At 35.4% G+C, this 15437-nt stretch overlaps 1 protein-coding gene across 1 annotated transcript in view; it reads left to right on the top strand.

The window, feature by feature from the left end:
• The window catches only part of SPAG16 (sperm associated antigen 16), a 906896-nt gene that overhangs the window by 533496 nt on the left and 357963 nt on the right, over positions 1-15437 (top strand). Inside the window, exon 13 of the mRNA XM_024124705.2 lies at positions 814-940. Coding sequence (XP_023980473.1) covers positions 814-940 — 127 coding nt within the window. The remainder of the gene's footprint in view (positions 1-813; positions 941-15437) is intronic.

A 15437-nucleotide genomic window follows, 5' to 3' on the forward strand; every position in this document is an offset into this window, starting at 1 on the left:
GTCCTTTCGTAAAATGGCAAAAGGCAAAGCTGCAGCTGTCTTTCCTTATGAGTTATTTCTAATCATTTAGATCAGTGGTTCTCAGACTTCTGTGAGTATCAGAATCAACTGGAGAGCTTGTAAAACACAGACTGTTGGGCCCCAGCCCCAGAGTTTCTGATGCAGTGGGTTTAGCATGAGGCCCAATTTGCATTTCTGATATGTTCCCAAGAGATGCTGATGCTGCTGGTCTGGGTAAAACACTTTGAGAACCACGGGTTTAGATTCGTTAATTCACACTTCTGCTCAGGCTCCATCTCAGATCCAGTGAAACAGAATGTCTGGGCCTTGAGGTGGAGTATCTGCTAAAAGTATCTCAGGTGATTCTAACATAAAGCCCAACCCGCTGAGGTGGGGGCGGGGCGGGGGGAGGAAGAGAGACTGAGCAACTTAAAGAAGTTTCTCTGGTCTTCCCATATTATGAAATGTTTTCTTCCTCAGTGTATTCCTTTATGAGATGGGAACAGTTTTTAAGTAGTCATTTCATGATAAGGAATAAATGAGGTAGTATAAAGATGACTTTACCAAGTGACTTTATAAATTGAACGTAATTTAAATTTAGTCAATTTTATGCTGCCAATTCTATAAAGTGCTTAGAATATAAGGTGGTTGTAGAACTCTCCTTTTACAATGTTATTTTTTTACATCTTGCCACTTGTAAAGCTACTTTATGCCTCAGATACTTGAACTATCTTTGTTAGCATTATATAGACAGCATAAGAAACATGTAGCGCTAAGTCCTACAGCTTTAACTCTTACTGTTTCTCTATACAGTGAAAGATGCAGATGCACTTTGTATGGACATACAGACTCTGTGAACAGCATCGAGTTTTTTCCTTGCTCCAACATTCTTCTCACAGGTTCTGCAGATAAGTCCCTGTCTGCATGGGATGCAAGAACGGTAAGCAAATCATCAACACTTTTTCCAATTTTGATAGGTCTAATTACTCTTAGTCACTTTTCAGGTATTAGGTACAATTTATGAAGTAATTGTGCAGGGGCATGTAGGTTAAAAGAATGGTAATAAGTTCCTATTTACAAGATCTTGTCTATGTGCTTTTATGTACCCTGCCTCCTAAAAGTAGGACTATAAAAATAATGTAATTACTTCATTAAACATTAATGCAACAATTTTTTATTGAGATAGAAACTCTGCTGATACATTACATATGACAGGGAAACGCATAGCTCCTCTCCTTAAGGACTTTGTAGCTTGGAAAAGAAGGAGAAACGAGATTTTAATGCAATAGGGTATGTGTTAAAATGGAAGAGGATACAAGACGCAGGGGAAAAGCAAGAAGGAGAACTCTTATCTGCCTAGAAGGCTGTGGATGGCTCCCAAGAGGAGGCTGTGCTTGAGCTATTTGGAGGGTAAGTAGGATATACCAGGTAATCTCGAGAAGGTAAATTCCAGGAAACAGCAGTACATGTACAAAGCCATAGAGGTATGAGGCTACAAAGGCATATTCTGAGAGTAATAATATGTTTGAATAGAGCTTAAGGAAGGAGGAAGAAAAAACAAGCAAGAGTATACAGATAGACAAGGACAAGATCATTAAGTATCTGATTGAAATTTTATAGTTTTCAGAAGGAATCTATTAAAGCATGTTAGGCAAACAGGGTAACATAATCAGGTTAGCCTTTTAGAAAGATTAATTTGATAGTAGAGTTAAGGGAGTCATTCTCATATAGGAGGCTTGTACAGTAGGCTGTGAGCAGATGAGAGTTTGAACTAGGAGACTGAGACTATAAAGGAAAGTATGGATTCAAGATAAGGGGTTTAACTCTTACAATTTGAAGAGTGACTGGATGTGGAGATAATGGGAGGAAAGAAAAGGGGTTTAAAGGTGACCAACTGTCCCAGTTTATCTGGCTAAGACTGAGAGTTTTCCCGGGTTTTGGGATTTTTCAGTGTTAAAACTAGATAATCCTGGGCTACTGTGGCTTCAGAAGTGAATTAGATGTGAAGAAATGGAGACGGAATTTGGGAACTACACTTTCAAAGAGTTTGGCTGTGGAGATGAAGAGGAGAAAAGTCTATACCTGTAGGATCGAATAGAGGTCTCCCTTGTTCAAATAGGAGACAGCATGTTTATTTGCTTAGCGGTAGGGGAGAGGAAGGGATTAAAGATTCAGGAAAGAGCAAACACAACTAATTGAGCACACACTTTAGCAATTTGAGGCATGCCAAAATATGCAAAACAGGGTCTCCATATTTGTTCTTAGCAACATTTAATGAGGATAATGTAGGAGACTATACTAAAAAGAAAAAAAAATCCATATTTTATGGTTCGTGAGTCAGGAAAGAAATGCAACTTGTAATGTTTCCCATTTATCTTCCCGTATACAATGCATGATTGACATCAATAAAGGAATATGATGATGAACATACAGATAGTATGAACAGGGACCCAAGTTCATTATGGGAGGCCCTATTTAGTCCTCTGAGGCAAATTGATTTAGGGTAAATAGAGAACAAGGAGACCTTAGGTTCACATATTATAGAAAAACAGCTAATGGTAGAATGACAAATACCTTAGACACAATTTCACATGTTGCAGCATGTTAAGGGGCAGCAGTCAAGGGGCACTGTGGGAAAAGTGTATCAGCCATGAATTAAGAGTAAAATCAGAATGATTTGTTGTTGGGTAAAAAAAGTGCCACAACCTCCTCCTTGCTTTAAAATAGCTTAGACCCTGGTGCAACAGAATTCACTCTTGCTAATGGAGCATCAATGAAAAAGCAAGATTTTCAACGCATTTAGCCTAAATACTTACATGTGAAGTGTGTATAAAAGCCATTGGTAAAGGAAAACCCACAGAGAAAATATTAATTTAGTAGTGACCTAAATTTTATGCTCATTTTCTTTTGATAGCAGATTTTTTTTTTGTCTGTCTCTCAGAGTGCTATAACTGAATGTTATCAGAAAACATGTGTCTTATTTATTTTCTTTCCTGTGAAAAACTGGAGCACTAATGCTTGGAAGTAAAACTGCTCTTACAAAGAGAAGTTGCCTCTTGTGTATCTGCCTTAAATGCCTAGAGTTGCTTATTGACAGTGGCCTTCCTACCTCTTGTTGGGAACTCCTTGTATACTGGTCTTATTTCCTACAATATGTCTGAGAGTGGTAGAAAAGAGGGATTCAGCACAGCACAGGGCATTTAGCATACAGCAGGATAGCATGTGGATTGAATGTATGTCCATAAAAAGATTGTAGTTCTTTAATCAATATTAATATATATTTTTCAAATTGGTTTTAATGGCAAATTAAAAATTGTATTATTAATATTATGATTACAATTTTATTAGTAGTATGCATGCTAGCTTTATAGCTAGCATTAATACGAGGGAAAGGACTCTAAAATACTTTGGTATAAGTAAAATGTTCATAAATTACGGTAAATACATGAATGATTAGAAATAAAGTTCATTTAATTAGTTTATTTTCTGAAAATATTTCAAACCAGATGTTAAAAAATATATATTTAAATTGGTATCTATATAAAATATAATTAGCATGTAAAACAAAGGGAAATTCACTTAATTTAGGTTATTAATAATTAGACAATGCAAGTTGTTAACTAAATGTTATTATAAAAGTCTACAAATAATATATGACAGCAACTCTAGAATTAAACAGAATCATTTCACTTAAGTTGCGTTAGCAGTTCCGGTGATTTGTTTCAGATCTACCTCATTTTTTTTAAAACACAAAACAAAACAAAAAAACTTGAAACAGCCAGATTTTTTTAAATTCATATTTTATATAGTTTTTAAAGGGTACATATTACATGTTGTTTATTTAATATGAAATTATTAGCTTTTTTATTTCACAATGATTTGTAAAGAAGTTAAAAATAAATTTATTTTTGTAGTTAAATATTATGAGATGTTGAAAAAAGTAACCAGGATAGCTATAGTTTTTTTCTGTGTAATAGTAAAAACTGTACAACATACTGATATGGATGGTATTATTAGACTTGTAATATCAACTACATCTGTAGTATTCTGGTATTCTCCTTTTTTATAACTTTTATATTAATTCCTTGATAAATGGTAAACTGTCAGGTGATACTGAAAGACTGAACGTAAAATGAGATGAATGACTTCCTTCACAGTAAAGCAAAAGCAGAACATTTTGTCACCTCAATGTGATCAATTAGTATTGAGACATTTTCTAAAATATTTTTTTGTTGAAACATGAAAATGACCAGTGGATTATATTCCTATAAATTAGTTTTAAACCTCTTTCTCCCATTCCCAAACATATACTAATCTTAAATCATTAACCTATTCTAACACCTTATTGTCAAAGATAATGAATGTGGAGACCTCTAAGTCAGTCTCTAAGTCAACTGGACAGATCGGCTCTGAATTTTGTGGGAGACAAGGAAAGGAGTATAAATCTTTGTAATTACCAAATGGAGGCTATTAAATAGTTTGCAGTTTGGAAACTCATGAAATGGCTCTGTTTTATAGGACTACATGCAGAGTATTTTTCCTCAAAGTCATGAAACAATAAAATTATTTTATTAAAATTGAAAAAGAAGATTGTAATATTGTCAGAAAATGACATATAATATAGTAAGTACATTTAATGAAAACTTATAATGCCCTCTCATAAAGTGACATGAAAAATTCAAATATACGTCAGTGAGTTGGAAGCCTATTTAAAATAAAGGCCGAGATTATTAGTCATTCACAAGTCCAATGAAAATATTAAGGCTTTAGAATTTTTTTGAAAAAAAGAAAAAAAAGAATGTGCTCACTGTACAGTAAAACATAGAATAGAATGAGTAATATGTCTGTGAGTTCAGAGCTAGGCTGACAAAGATCAGAGTTGCTGACATTTCGCCTCTTGCGATGAATCAAACACACAGAGTTCATGGCCTGGACTGCCTTTGGTGTCCATGTCTTGCTCCCTAGACTAACTGCAGGCTCTAGTCCAGCATACTGTGTTGTCCCAACTAAGCTGTAGCCAAAAGATCCAGTAACTGATCACTCTGAGTTCCTATGAAGTGAAAAAACTGAGAACTCACCAAAAAAGTTACTCTTGGGTCCTGTGTGGTGCTAACCCATTGTGGACTCCACAGTTCAACCCTGCACCCTGCCTAGGCTGTTGTTCTCCTCAGATGCTATCTGGTGAACTCTTAAAGGAGCCTGACATTATTCAGAAGCCCAAATGTGGAAACAAAGGCAAAGATTGTACCTTCTCTCTCTAGGTTTTATTCCTCAGCCACATTCAGCTTAGTAATATTCATTGAAGATCTTTGTGCCAGGCAATATCCTGGGTTCTGGACTGTTGACTGTGACAGAGTCCCTGCCCTCAGTGTACACACAGTCTACTAGGGAGGGGACGTAAAGAGAAATTATCTTAAAATTAAAGGTAGTAATTGATATATACTTGATATAAACTCAATATAACTATAGCTTTGGCTTCTTGTGCCAAAGCTCACTATTCCAAGAGGTGATTTAGTGAATAACACTTACTGAATACCTACTATGTGCCATCACTTTACCTGTAACAGCTATGTAATGCTTAATGGAATCATCATTATCTTCTGTATTAGGAACTGAAAAAACAAAGGCTCAGAAGAGTAAAATGTATTGCTCAGATCAGCCAGTTGGTCAGTGCAAGAGTCAGGAAGCAGGCTGACTCTCCAAACTCAATTCTGTATTTTTATTTTATGGCCTCTAGTTTTAGTTGGTTCTCACTGGCAATCAGAATAGTGTTAAAATGGCATTTCAGTAAGAAAAAATGATTCAATATGCTTACATTTTCAAAAATATTTGTTTAACACTGTAATTCAGTGATTCATTAGTCAGATCTATGCTTGGATTTAACAACTATCAGATGTGCAAATGATCCCTCACAAAGACACAAAACTCTAAAGAAAAGAAGTGCATCATGGTCTGTAGCTATCAATTTGGATAATGGATTTTCAAATTCATCCAGTTATGCAATGGCGTTTTTGTTAAAATTTGCTAGGCATTTCTCCCCTCCTGAGGTTGATCAGTTGGTTTTATAAAGTAACTAGAAGTTTTCAAATATTTTAAAACAAAGTAGAAAATTCTTTTCTTACATTTTTAAGAGTTTGACTCAATAGCTTTGAAAGGTGATAGCCCTTACATACTGGCAGGGGAAGCACTACCAAACAATTGTTATCAAATGCTCCATAGAGCAAGTTTCTTTTTAAAAAGATTCCTTTTTTGTTCACTGTTAAAATGTCACCTTTACTTTGATAGAATGATTAACTTTATTATTATTTTTGAAAATACTTGCTTTGTAGTACATGGCTAACAAATGCTTATCAAAACATAAAAGCTCAAGAAATTAGGAATACTTGTGTTTTGGGGAAAAAAGCATATGACTCATCTTTAAGGTCAACTTTAAAATACATGCTTTGCTAAAATGTAACAGTGAAGTTCTGTGAGGGTATGAAACATTTTCTTGGACACTGTCTGATTCATTACAAAAGATTGTGAAGATTCTAATCATCAAAGGATCTATTTGAATAAAATTAAGCAACTTAAGAATACTCTGTTCCAAACTGCAATATATGTTGCAGTACACGAAGAAAGCGTCACTGCATTGTTTTCCATATATTGTGATGCACCTTACTTTGGAGACCTCAATTCAAAGACTTTTACATATGTTACACAAATCCTATGCAAAGCTTACTGCTCCCTCACTAAATAAATGTCAGCTACCATCAGTTATTAAACTCACTATATACTAACCATGTGAAATTAGCCAGTATAGCGCAATGATCTTTTCTTTTGAAAAAACCTTTCCTTTGCTATTTTTTCTAGCTAAAATACCTCTTCCTCCCTTCAAATGGAGAGTTTACTTCTATTCTTAAAGATTTACTTATCCTTCCCTAAAAAAAGTTCTCCATTTTGCCCCTGTGGATTAGGTGTCTCAAGAGGCAACTAAGAAAATTTTATACCATGTAGAATTTTGCCTTTTTGGGGGGTAAAGTACTTAAGATGTTGAACTTGACAAACGAGGTATTTTTTTTCCCACAAAAAGACAAACCCTACCAATTTGCTGACTTTTTTTGTAATAACTAATGGTTTCAGTAACATGGTACCAGCAGTTATGTTTGAAAAATAAATGTGCTTAATTGTGTTTCTATAGAGTCCTTGGCTTAAATCTATGTTATCTTGCATGTATGTCAGACAGTACAGCACAGTAATAGCACACAGCCATTGTGCCTGGATTCAAACCCAAATTCTGCTGCTTATTGGCAGTGTGGCCTTGGCCATAACTGCCTAAAATCTGTGTACCTCAGTTGCCTCATTTGTAAAATATAGCCATAGTCCCTATCACATAAGGGTATAATGGGGATTAAAGTGCTTAGAAAATTGAAGTGCTTAGAAAATTGACTAATACATGTAAGAACTTAATATATTTTACATATACTTATAGAAACTGTCATATATCATAGTTGTTTACCCACTAATATTTCTCTAACATGAAACTCTGAGCTTTCTTCTATACTTTCACAGCCTTTGGCATAATAGATGATCAATAGTTGTTGAAGGAAGGAAGGAAAGAAGGGAGGGAGGGAGGAAAGGAGGGAGAGACCAAAAATCAGATGTTTTGCTTTTTGGGTAGGAAAACATTTTATCTGAAAAAAAATGACTGGTTTCTAAAAATTAAAAATAAGTATTTTTTTAAAAATAATAAAATAATCAGAGTAAATAAATCAATTTAATATGTTATAAGGTTTCAAAAGATTATTTACCTCATAAAATGCCACAGTTCTTTTTATATCTCATATGCACCATATAATATCTTTGCATACATAACACAAATACCATCATTCTTTTTCTCTTATCCTTTGCAATTAATATAAGTAGCATGACAATGGCCAGCAGTGGGAAGACTAGATTTTTGTATCTGGTTGTCAGGCTTTGAAAAAAGTCATATTTCAATAATGGAAACAATGATTAGTAATGACTGTGTATTCCTAACAAACATATGGATAGATTCATTTTATGGGATTATTTCAATTCTATAAGAGTTAGAAATAAAGTCATATTTCATGCAGTTTATTTAAGTTGAATCCAATAAAGATGTAGAGTTGAGGTAAAAGAAGGTATAAGAATAAGTAAAATCCCTAACCAGTTGTTTAGGATAACTTGAATATTCTTGACAAGATAGCACTTCACTTTTGTCATGGTTAAGACACTGCTTTGCACTGTCTTATATATTGAATTGTATGGATTGGGTTGAATTCTAGGATTAGTGGGAACAATCCAAAGGAAAAATACCAGATATTAACAACTCATCCTTTGAGTAAAAATAACACAGGCTAAATCTTCTCAAAAACATTTTTCCATATGCTTGCCCAATTTTTATTTCATGGCTGAAATGGGTTATTTGTATCAATTTTAAAGTATTTATATTATTAGAAGAGAAATAATTATCTAGGAAGGTATGAAATTTAGGTATGGTAGATTCCTAAATTCAGTTCCTCTTAGGTCATTTAATAATAGCTGTAATAAAAATAATTAGCATTTACTCTGTCAGGCATTTTAGACACATGGTTATATTTAATGATCACGCAACACTGCAAGTTAGAGAATATTTTCACCATATTATAGCTAAAAAAGCTAACATCTCTGAAGAACAAAGATGTTAAATAACTTTTTCGAAGATCTACAGCTATAAGTGGTGGACTTGAGATTGGAAACCTGTTCCTTCCAGCAACAAAGTCCATATCCCTTTACCACTACATCCTATCTCTATTTTAACATGATATTAAGAAAAACTTGATTATTGAAAGGCATTTGTAAGCATCTGTCTGTGACACTGAGTTTTATACTGTTCCATATAAAATGAAAAACTTCTAAGTCTAATTCTACTTCATAACCTTGCCTCTTTTATCATGGTGTATGTTCTTAGGGAAGAGTAAAGACGAACGTAGGATAAAACATAATTACTTAGTTTAATATCCTTATAAGAATCATGTAATATGCTCCAAAGTTAAACAGAGATGTTTTTTCATTCCCTCTTTTGATAATGCAAATGACTGTTTCTTACTTTCATTCAGATTGCCAGTGAAATTATATGGATAGATAATTAGTGGAAGTTAAAAAACAAAGGAGAGGCCTGGATATCACCATTTTAGATGTGGTTGAACCTAGGCGTGGTCTCTTGGCAAAAATAAATTTTTGGCCCTATTTGAATTGAATAAGATATGGCATTACCATGTAAGAATATTGAGGGTAACTTAATCGTAGAATGTGTTTGACCAAAAGGAAATACATGTGCATTGCATTCAGCCCTTTCTGCCTTAAATAGAGTATAGAGAAAAATATAGACTTTGAAATCAGATAGAATGGAGTTTCAATCTAGGTTCTGTCACTTCCTGGTTGTATATAGTAAGGCATGATATTTAATATCTGTAAAGTTCAGCATTCTCTTTTTAAAATAGAAATAATTAAATCACAGTGTTAAAACTGGAAGCATGTATTTGGAAGTCAAAAACGAAGAGTTATTTTTTCCTATATTGGTAGCTAGTGGCGGGTCCTCTCATGATTTGCGGTTCTGTCTCTTTGGTTGATGAGTTAAATGATGCTTAATGAAATTGAACAATTCCACTGCAGAGTGCTTCACCCAGTGTTTTGTCTGTTGCTCTCACTTTCAAGAACTCAGTGACTGTAATTCATTGCATCAATTTGTAATTCCACTGTCCGAATAATGTTCATTTGACCTATCTTGTCCGTAGTCCCCTAATTGCAGTTCAACATATAGAAAATACTTAAGAATAATCTTGTCACTTGGTATTTATTCTTTTATACACTCAATCCATTAAAGCTTCGATAGTGATGGCTTGGCTGTACTTCAAGATCATCTTAACTTTTAATTCATTGCAGCACTGCATGTCAATTATAATTTTAAGGTACCATTGATGAAACTAGAAATTAAATGCAGCATTTTTGGCAACTGTTTCTGGCATCCTAGTGTGGTTGTGATCAGTGTAAAGTAAAGCTACATCTCTTGCTACGTAGATCTACAGCACAGAAAATTATTAACTATTAATTAAAGTATATTTCTAATGAATAATCATAAATGCTCCATATAATCATTTTTACCATGAATTATACTAAATCCTTTCATTCAATAAAGGAAATACTGAAAGAAAAAAAAAAAAGAGACAAGCTACCTTGTGTATATCCCCCTTTACTCATCACATACCACAAATTATCTGGATTCTTACTAAATGGAGGTAAATTCAGACACATCAGTTTGCGGCAGTTATGTATTCTATACTTAAAGGCAAAAAGTCTCAAATATAGCCCTACAACAAAATGAAATTATGGGATCTTCTATAACTATTGAAATGGCCATTTGTTGTTTATTTGACTGCCTGGCATCCAAGATATATTCTCTTTGGAGGGGAAACCGGTAATGTACCAAACTTGGTAGGAGGCAGGGCTCAGGAGTTCTGGGGTTTTCTGTGTTTGTTTTTGTTTATTTTGTGGTTTCTAGAAAATTAGCATATGGATCTGCCCATTTAGAACTTCGAATTTGTTTTTTGTTTTTTTTTTTTTTTTGTGGTATGCGGGCCTCCCCCTGCCGCGGCCCCTCCCGCTGCGGAGCACAGGCTCCGGACGCGCAGGCCCAGCGGCCATGGCTCACGGGCCCAACCGCTCCGCGGCACGCGGGATCCTCCCAGACCGGGGCGCGAACCCGGCTCCCCTGCATCGGCAGGCGGACGCGCAACCACCGCGCCACCCCCTAGAACTTCGAATTTGAAAGGAGTAACGCAAAGACGGAGGATCAGGTAGGAAATTCTGGTTGCAGTATTGTTGAGGGTCCACATTTACCAAAAACAGTGTCCTGACCAGACTTTTCCTATCAGGTATTTGACAAGATTATTGTTACTTAGTTTCCTTTGGTTCTTAGATTTTTTTTCCAAATCTTATAAAAGTTTTCTCTATATTTTATTTTTTGCATGTGTGGATATAATCAGCAAACTAAGTTTCTGTTGCTTATATTCAAAACCCAAATGGTACAAAATGATTAAAGATGGTCTATTAGATACTGAGTGAATGCAAAAAGAAAGCAATGATAATCAACAATAAAAAGGAACCCATGAACCACAGTATTTATAAAGACCTATAAACCAAAGAAAAATCCTCAATACTTAAATATGTGTATGCATGTATTTTCATCCTAAATTACTCATGAGTCAAAGAGTAACAAATTATTTAAATAACAATAAGGAATTTATTTCATGATAAAATTCATGAGCAACAATCAAAAATATACTTAGAAGAAGTCATAGTTTTAAATGCTTTCATTACGGCGCAAGAAAGTCTAAAAATAAAAAAGTTACTTCACAGTATTAGGGATAATACAATAAATTTAACTAAAATGAAAGTAAGTAGAAAGTAATGTTAAAGAACAATTTAATTGGGGGGAGAGAAAGAATTTGTTGCTATGAAAATTTTTTTAGAAAAATCAATAACAAACCATACTTAGACCTGCTTTGTCTTTGCCTCACTATTTTTTATCATCTTCTTATAATTTATACTCTTTCAATAATATACAACTCTGTGTGTGTGTGTGTGTGCGCACACGTGTGTGTGTGTGTGTGTGTGTGTGTGTGTAAAACAAATACACTGCCAGTTACTTGAACAAGGACGGGTTTATTTGGGATCAGCAGAGAATTACAATTTGGAGTCTGCAAGCATTCCCTGCACAGCAAGGGAAAGAGAACAATTTTATAAAGGGGAAAGGAAGTTGGGAGGGAAATAGTAAACAAAGAGTCCATGGCTTTTCATAGGCTACGTCCCCCCTTCCAGGAAAGGAGAGAAGACTTTCTTCATCCTGTTGGGCTCTGCTTTTGTCACAGGGTGTGAGACCTCTCAGTTCTGGTCTCCCAACTATATTTAATTGAGATTTCTGTTATTAAATTGTTATATTTTTCCCATTTGATCAAGTGCTTTCTCTGAAACCACTGTTGATCAAGAGTCAGGTTTACCAATTTCATATGCTTTTCACAGATTTCCAGGAAATCTTTACTTTTAGGTCACCAAATGATGTGCAGTTTCAGTTAGGGTTCAGTGCTTTCCTTAGGTATGTCACATGAATCCAAAAGTCTATTCCTTAGAGTTGGGTGGCATAAAGGTTGCTTAGTAGTATCTGATAGGAACCTTTCAAATGAAATTGAAGAGAGTCTTTCTGGAGGTATCTTATCTAGTAGATTAAATCTCCAGGTTGCAAGGTATAATGCTTACTGTCTTTGTCTCCTGAGAGTGCACTGTGAAGAGATTGTTCCAATAGAGCAAGGTTATTTTTAACAGAAACAATGATTCCTTTGTTATATTGGAATATCTCTCCTTTTATCAGTTGTGAGTCAAAAGAGGCAGAAGTCAAGTGCATTGGTGTCCTGTGACTATCTCAGGCGTGAAAGTTTATAAGTTTTAAAAGGGGTGGATCTAAGATTTAGAAAGATCAACAGCGATGCTTTTGTCTCAGGTATTTTGAGGACCTCTACAAATTTTGCCAACTGAGTCTTTTTTTTTTTTAAGATCTTTATTGGAGTTTATTTGCTTTACAATGTGTTTGTTTCTGCTGTGTAACAAAGTGAATCAGCTATATGTATACATATATCCATATATACCCTCCCTCTGGCTTCTCCCTCCCAGCCCCCTATCCCACCCCTCTAGATGGTCACAAAGTACCAACCTGATCTCCCTGTGCTTTGCAGCTGCTTCCCACTAGCTATCTATTTTACATTTGGTAGTGTATGTATGTCAATGCTACTCTCTCACTTCGTCCCAGCTTACCCTTCCCCCTCCCCGTGTCCTTAAGTCCATTCTCTACATCTGTGTCTTTTTTCCTTTCCTGCCTCTAGGTTCATCAGGACCTTTTTTTTTTTTTTCTTAGATTCCATATATATGTGTTAGCCTACCGTATTTGTTTTTCTCTTACTGACTTACTTCACTCTGTATGACAGACTCTAGGTCCATCCACCTCACTACAAATAACTCAATTTCATTTCTTTTTAAGGCTAAGTAATATTCCATTGTATATATGTGCCACATCTTCTTTATCCATTTATCAGTCGATGGACACTTAGGTTGCCTCCATGTCCTGGCTATTGTAAATAGTGCTGCAATGAATATTGTGGTACATGTCTCTTTTTGAATTATGGTTTTCTCAGGGTATATGCCCAGTACTGGGATTGCTGGGTCATATGGTAGTTCTATCTTTAGATTGTTGAGGAACATCCATACTGTTCTCCATAGCGGTTGTATCAATTTCCATTCCCACCAACAGTGCAAGAGGGTTCCCTTTTCTCCACACCCTCTCCAGCATTTATTGTTTGTCGATTTTTTGATGATGGCCATTCTGACTGGTGTGAGGTGATACCTCATTGTAGTTTTGATTTGCATTTCTCTAACGATTAGTGATGTTGAGCATCCTTTCATGTGTTTCTTGGCAATCTGTTTGTCTTCTTTGGAGAAATTTTTTTTTTTTTTTTTTTTTTGTGGTACACGGGCCTCTCACTGTTGTGGCCTCTCCCGCTGTGGAGCACAGGCTCTGGACATGCAGGCTTAGCGGCCATGGCTCACGGGCTCAGCCACTCCGCGGCATGTGAGATCTTCCTGGACCCGGGCATGAACCTGTGTCCCCTGAATCAGCAGGCAGACTCTCAACCAGTGCGCCACCATTTCTATTTAGGTCTTCTGCCCAGTTTTGGATTGGGTTGTTTGTCTTTTTGATACTGAGCTGCATAAGCTGCTTGTATATTTTGGAGATTAATCCTTTGTCAGTTGCTTCATTTGAAAATATTTTCTCCCATTCTAAGAGTTGTCTTTTCATCTTGTTTATGGTTTCCTTTGCTGTACAAAAGCTTTTAAGTTTCATTAGGTCCCATTTTTTTATTTTTGTTTTTATTTACATTTCTCTCCTTTATCAAAGATAAGGTGACCATATGTGCGTGGGTTTATCTCTGGGCTTTCTATCCTGTTCCACTGATCTATATTTCTCTTTTTGTGCCAGTACCATACTGTCTTGATTACTGTAGCTTTGTAGTATAGTCTGAAGTCTGGCTGCCTGATTCCTCCAGCTCTGTTTTCTTTCTCAAGATTGCTTTGGCTATTTGGGGTCTTGTGTATTTCCATAGAAATTGTAAAATTTTTTGTTCTAGTTCTGTGAAAAACGCCACTATAGTTTGACAGGGATTTCATTGAATCTGTAGATTGCTTTGGGTAGTATAGTCATTTCCCCAATGTTGAGTCTTCCAATCCAAGAACATGGTATATCTCTCCATCTGTTTGTATCGTCTTTAATTTCTTTCATCAGTGTCATAATTTTCTGCATACAGGTCTTTTGTCTTCCTAGGTAGGCTTATTCCTAGGTATTTTATTCTTTTTGTTACAATGGTAAATGGAAATGTTTCCTTAATTTCTCTTTCAGATTTTTCATCATTAGTGTATAGGAATGCAAGTAATTTCTGTGCATTAATTTTGTATCCTGCTACTTTACCAAATTCATTGATTACCTCTAGTAGTTTTTGGTTGCATCTTTAGGATTCTGTATGTATAATGCCATGTCATCTGCAAGCAGTGACAGTTTTACTTCTTTTTGGATTTGGATTCCTTTTATTTCTTTTTCTTCTCTGATTGCTGTGGCTAAAACTTTCAGAACTATGTTGAATAATAGTGGTGAGAGTGGGCAGCCTTATCTTGTTCCTGATCTTAGAGGAAATGGTTTCACTTTTTCACCATTGAGAATGATGTTGGCTGTAGGTTTGTCATATATGGCCTTTATTATTATCGCATAGGGATAGGTTCCCTCTGTGCCTACTTTGTGGAGAGTTTTTATCATAAATGGGTGTTGAATTATGTCGAAAGCTTTTTCTGCATTGGTTGAGATTATCACATGGTTTTTCTCCTTCAATTTGTTAATATGGTGTATTACATTGATTGATTTGCATATATTGAAGAATCCTTTCATTCCTAGGATAAGTCCCACTTGATCATGGTGTATGATCCTTTTAATGTGCTCTTGGATTCCGTTTGCTAGTATTTTGTTGAGGATTTTTGCATCTTTGTTCACCAGTGATATTGGCCTGTAGTTTTCTTTTCTGGTGACATATTTGTCTGGTATCAGGGTGATGGTGGCCTCGTAGAATGAGTTTGGGGGTGTTCCTCCCTCTGCTATATTTTGCAAGAGTTTTAGAAGGATAAGTGTTATCTCTTCTCTAAATGTTTGATAGAATTCACTTGTGAAGCCATCTGGTCCTGGGCTTTTGTTTGTTAGAAGATTTTTAATCACAGTTTCAATTTCAGTGCTTGTGACTGGTCTGTTTATATTTTCTATTTCTTCTTGGTTCAGTCTCGGAAGGTTGTGCTTTTCTAAGCATGTG

Source organism: Physeter macrocephalus, chromosome 2 (assembly GCF_002837175.3).
Source record: "Physeter macrocephalus isolate SW-GA chromosome 2, ASM283717v5, whole genome shotgun sequence".
Classification (NCBI taxonomy): Eukaryota; Metazoa; Chordata; class Mammalia; order Artiodactyla; family Physeteridae; genus Physeter; species Physeter macrocephalus.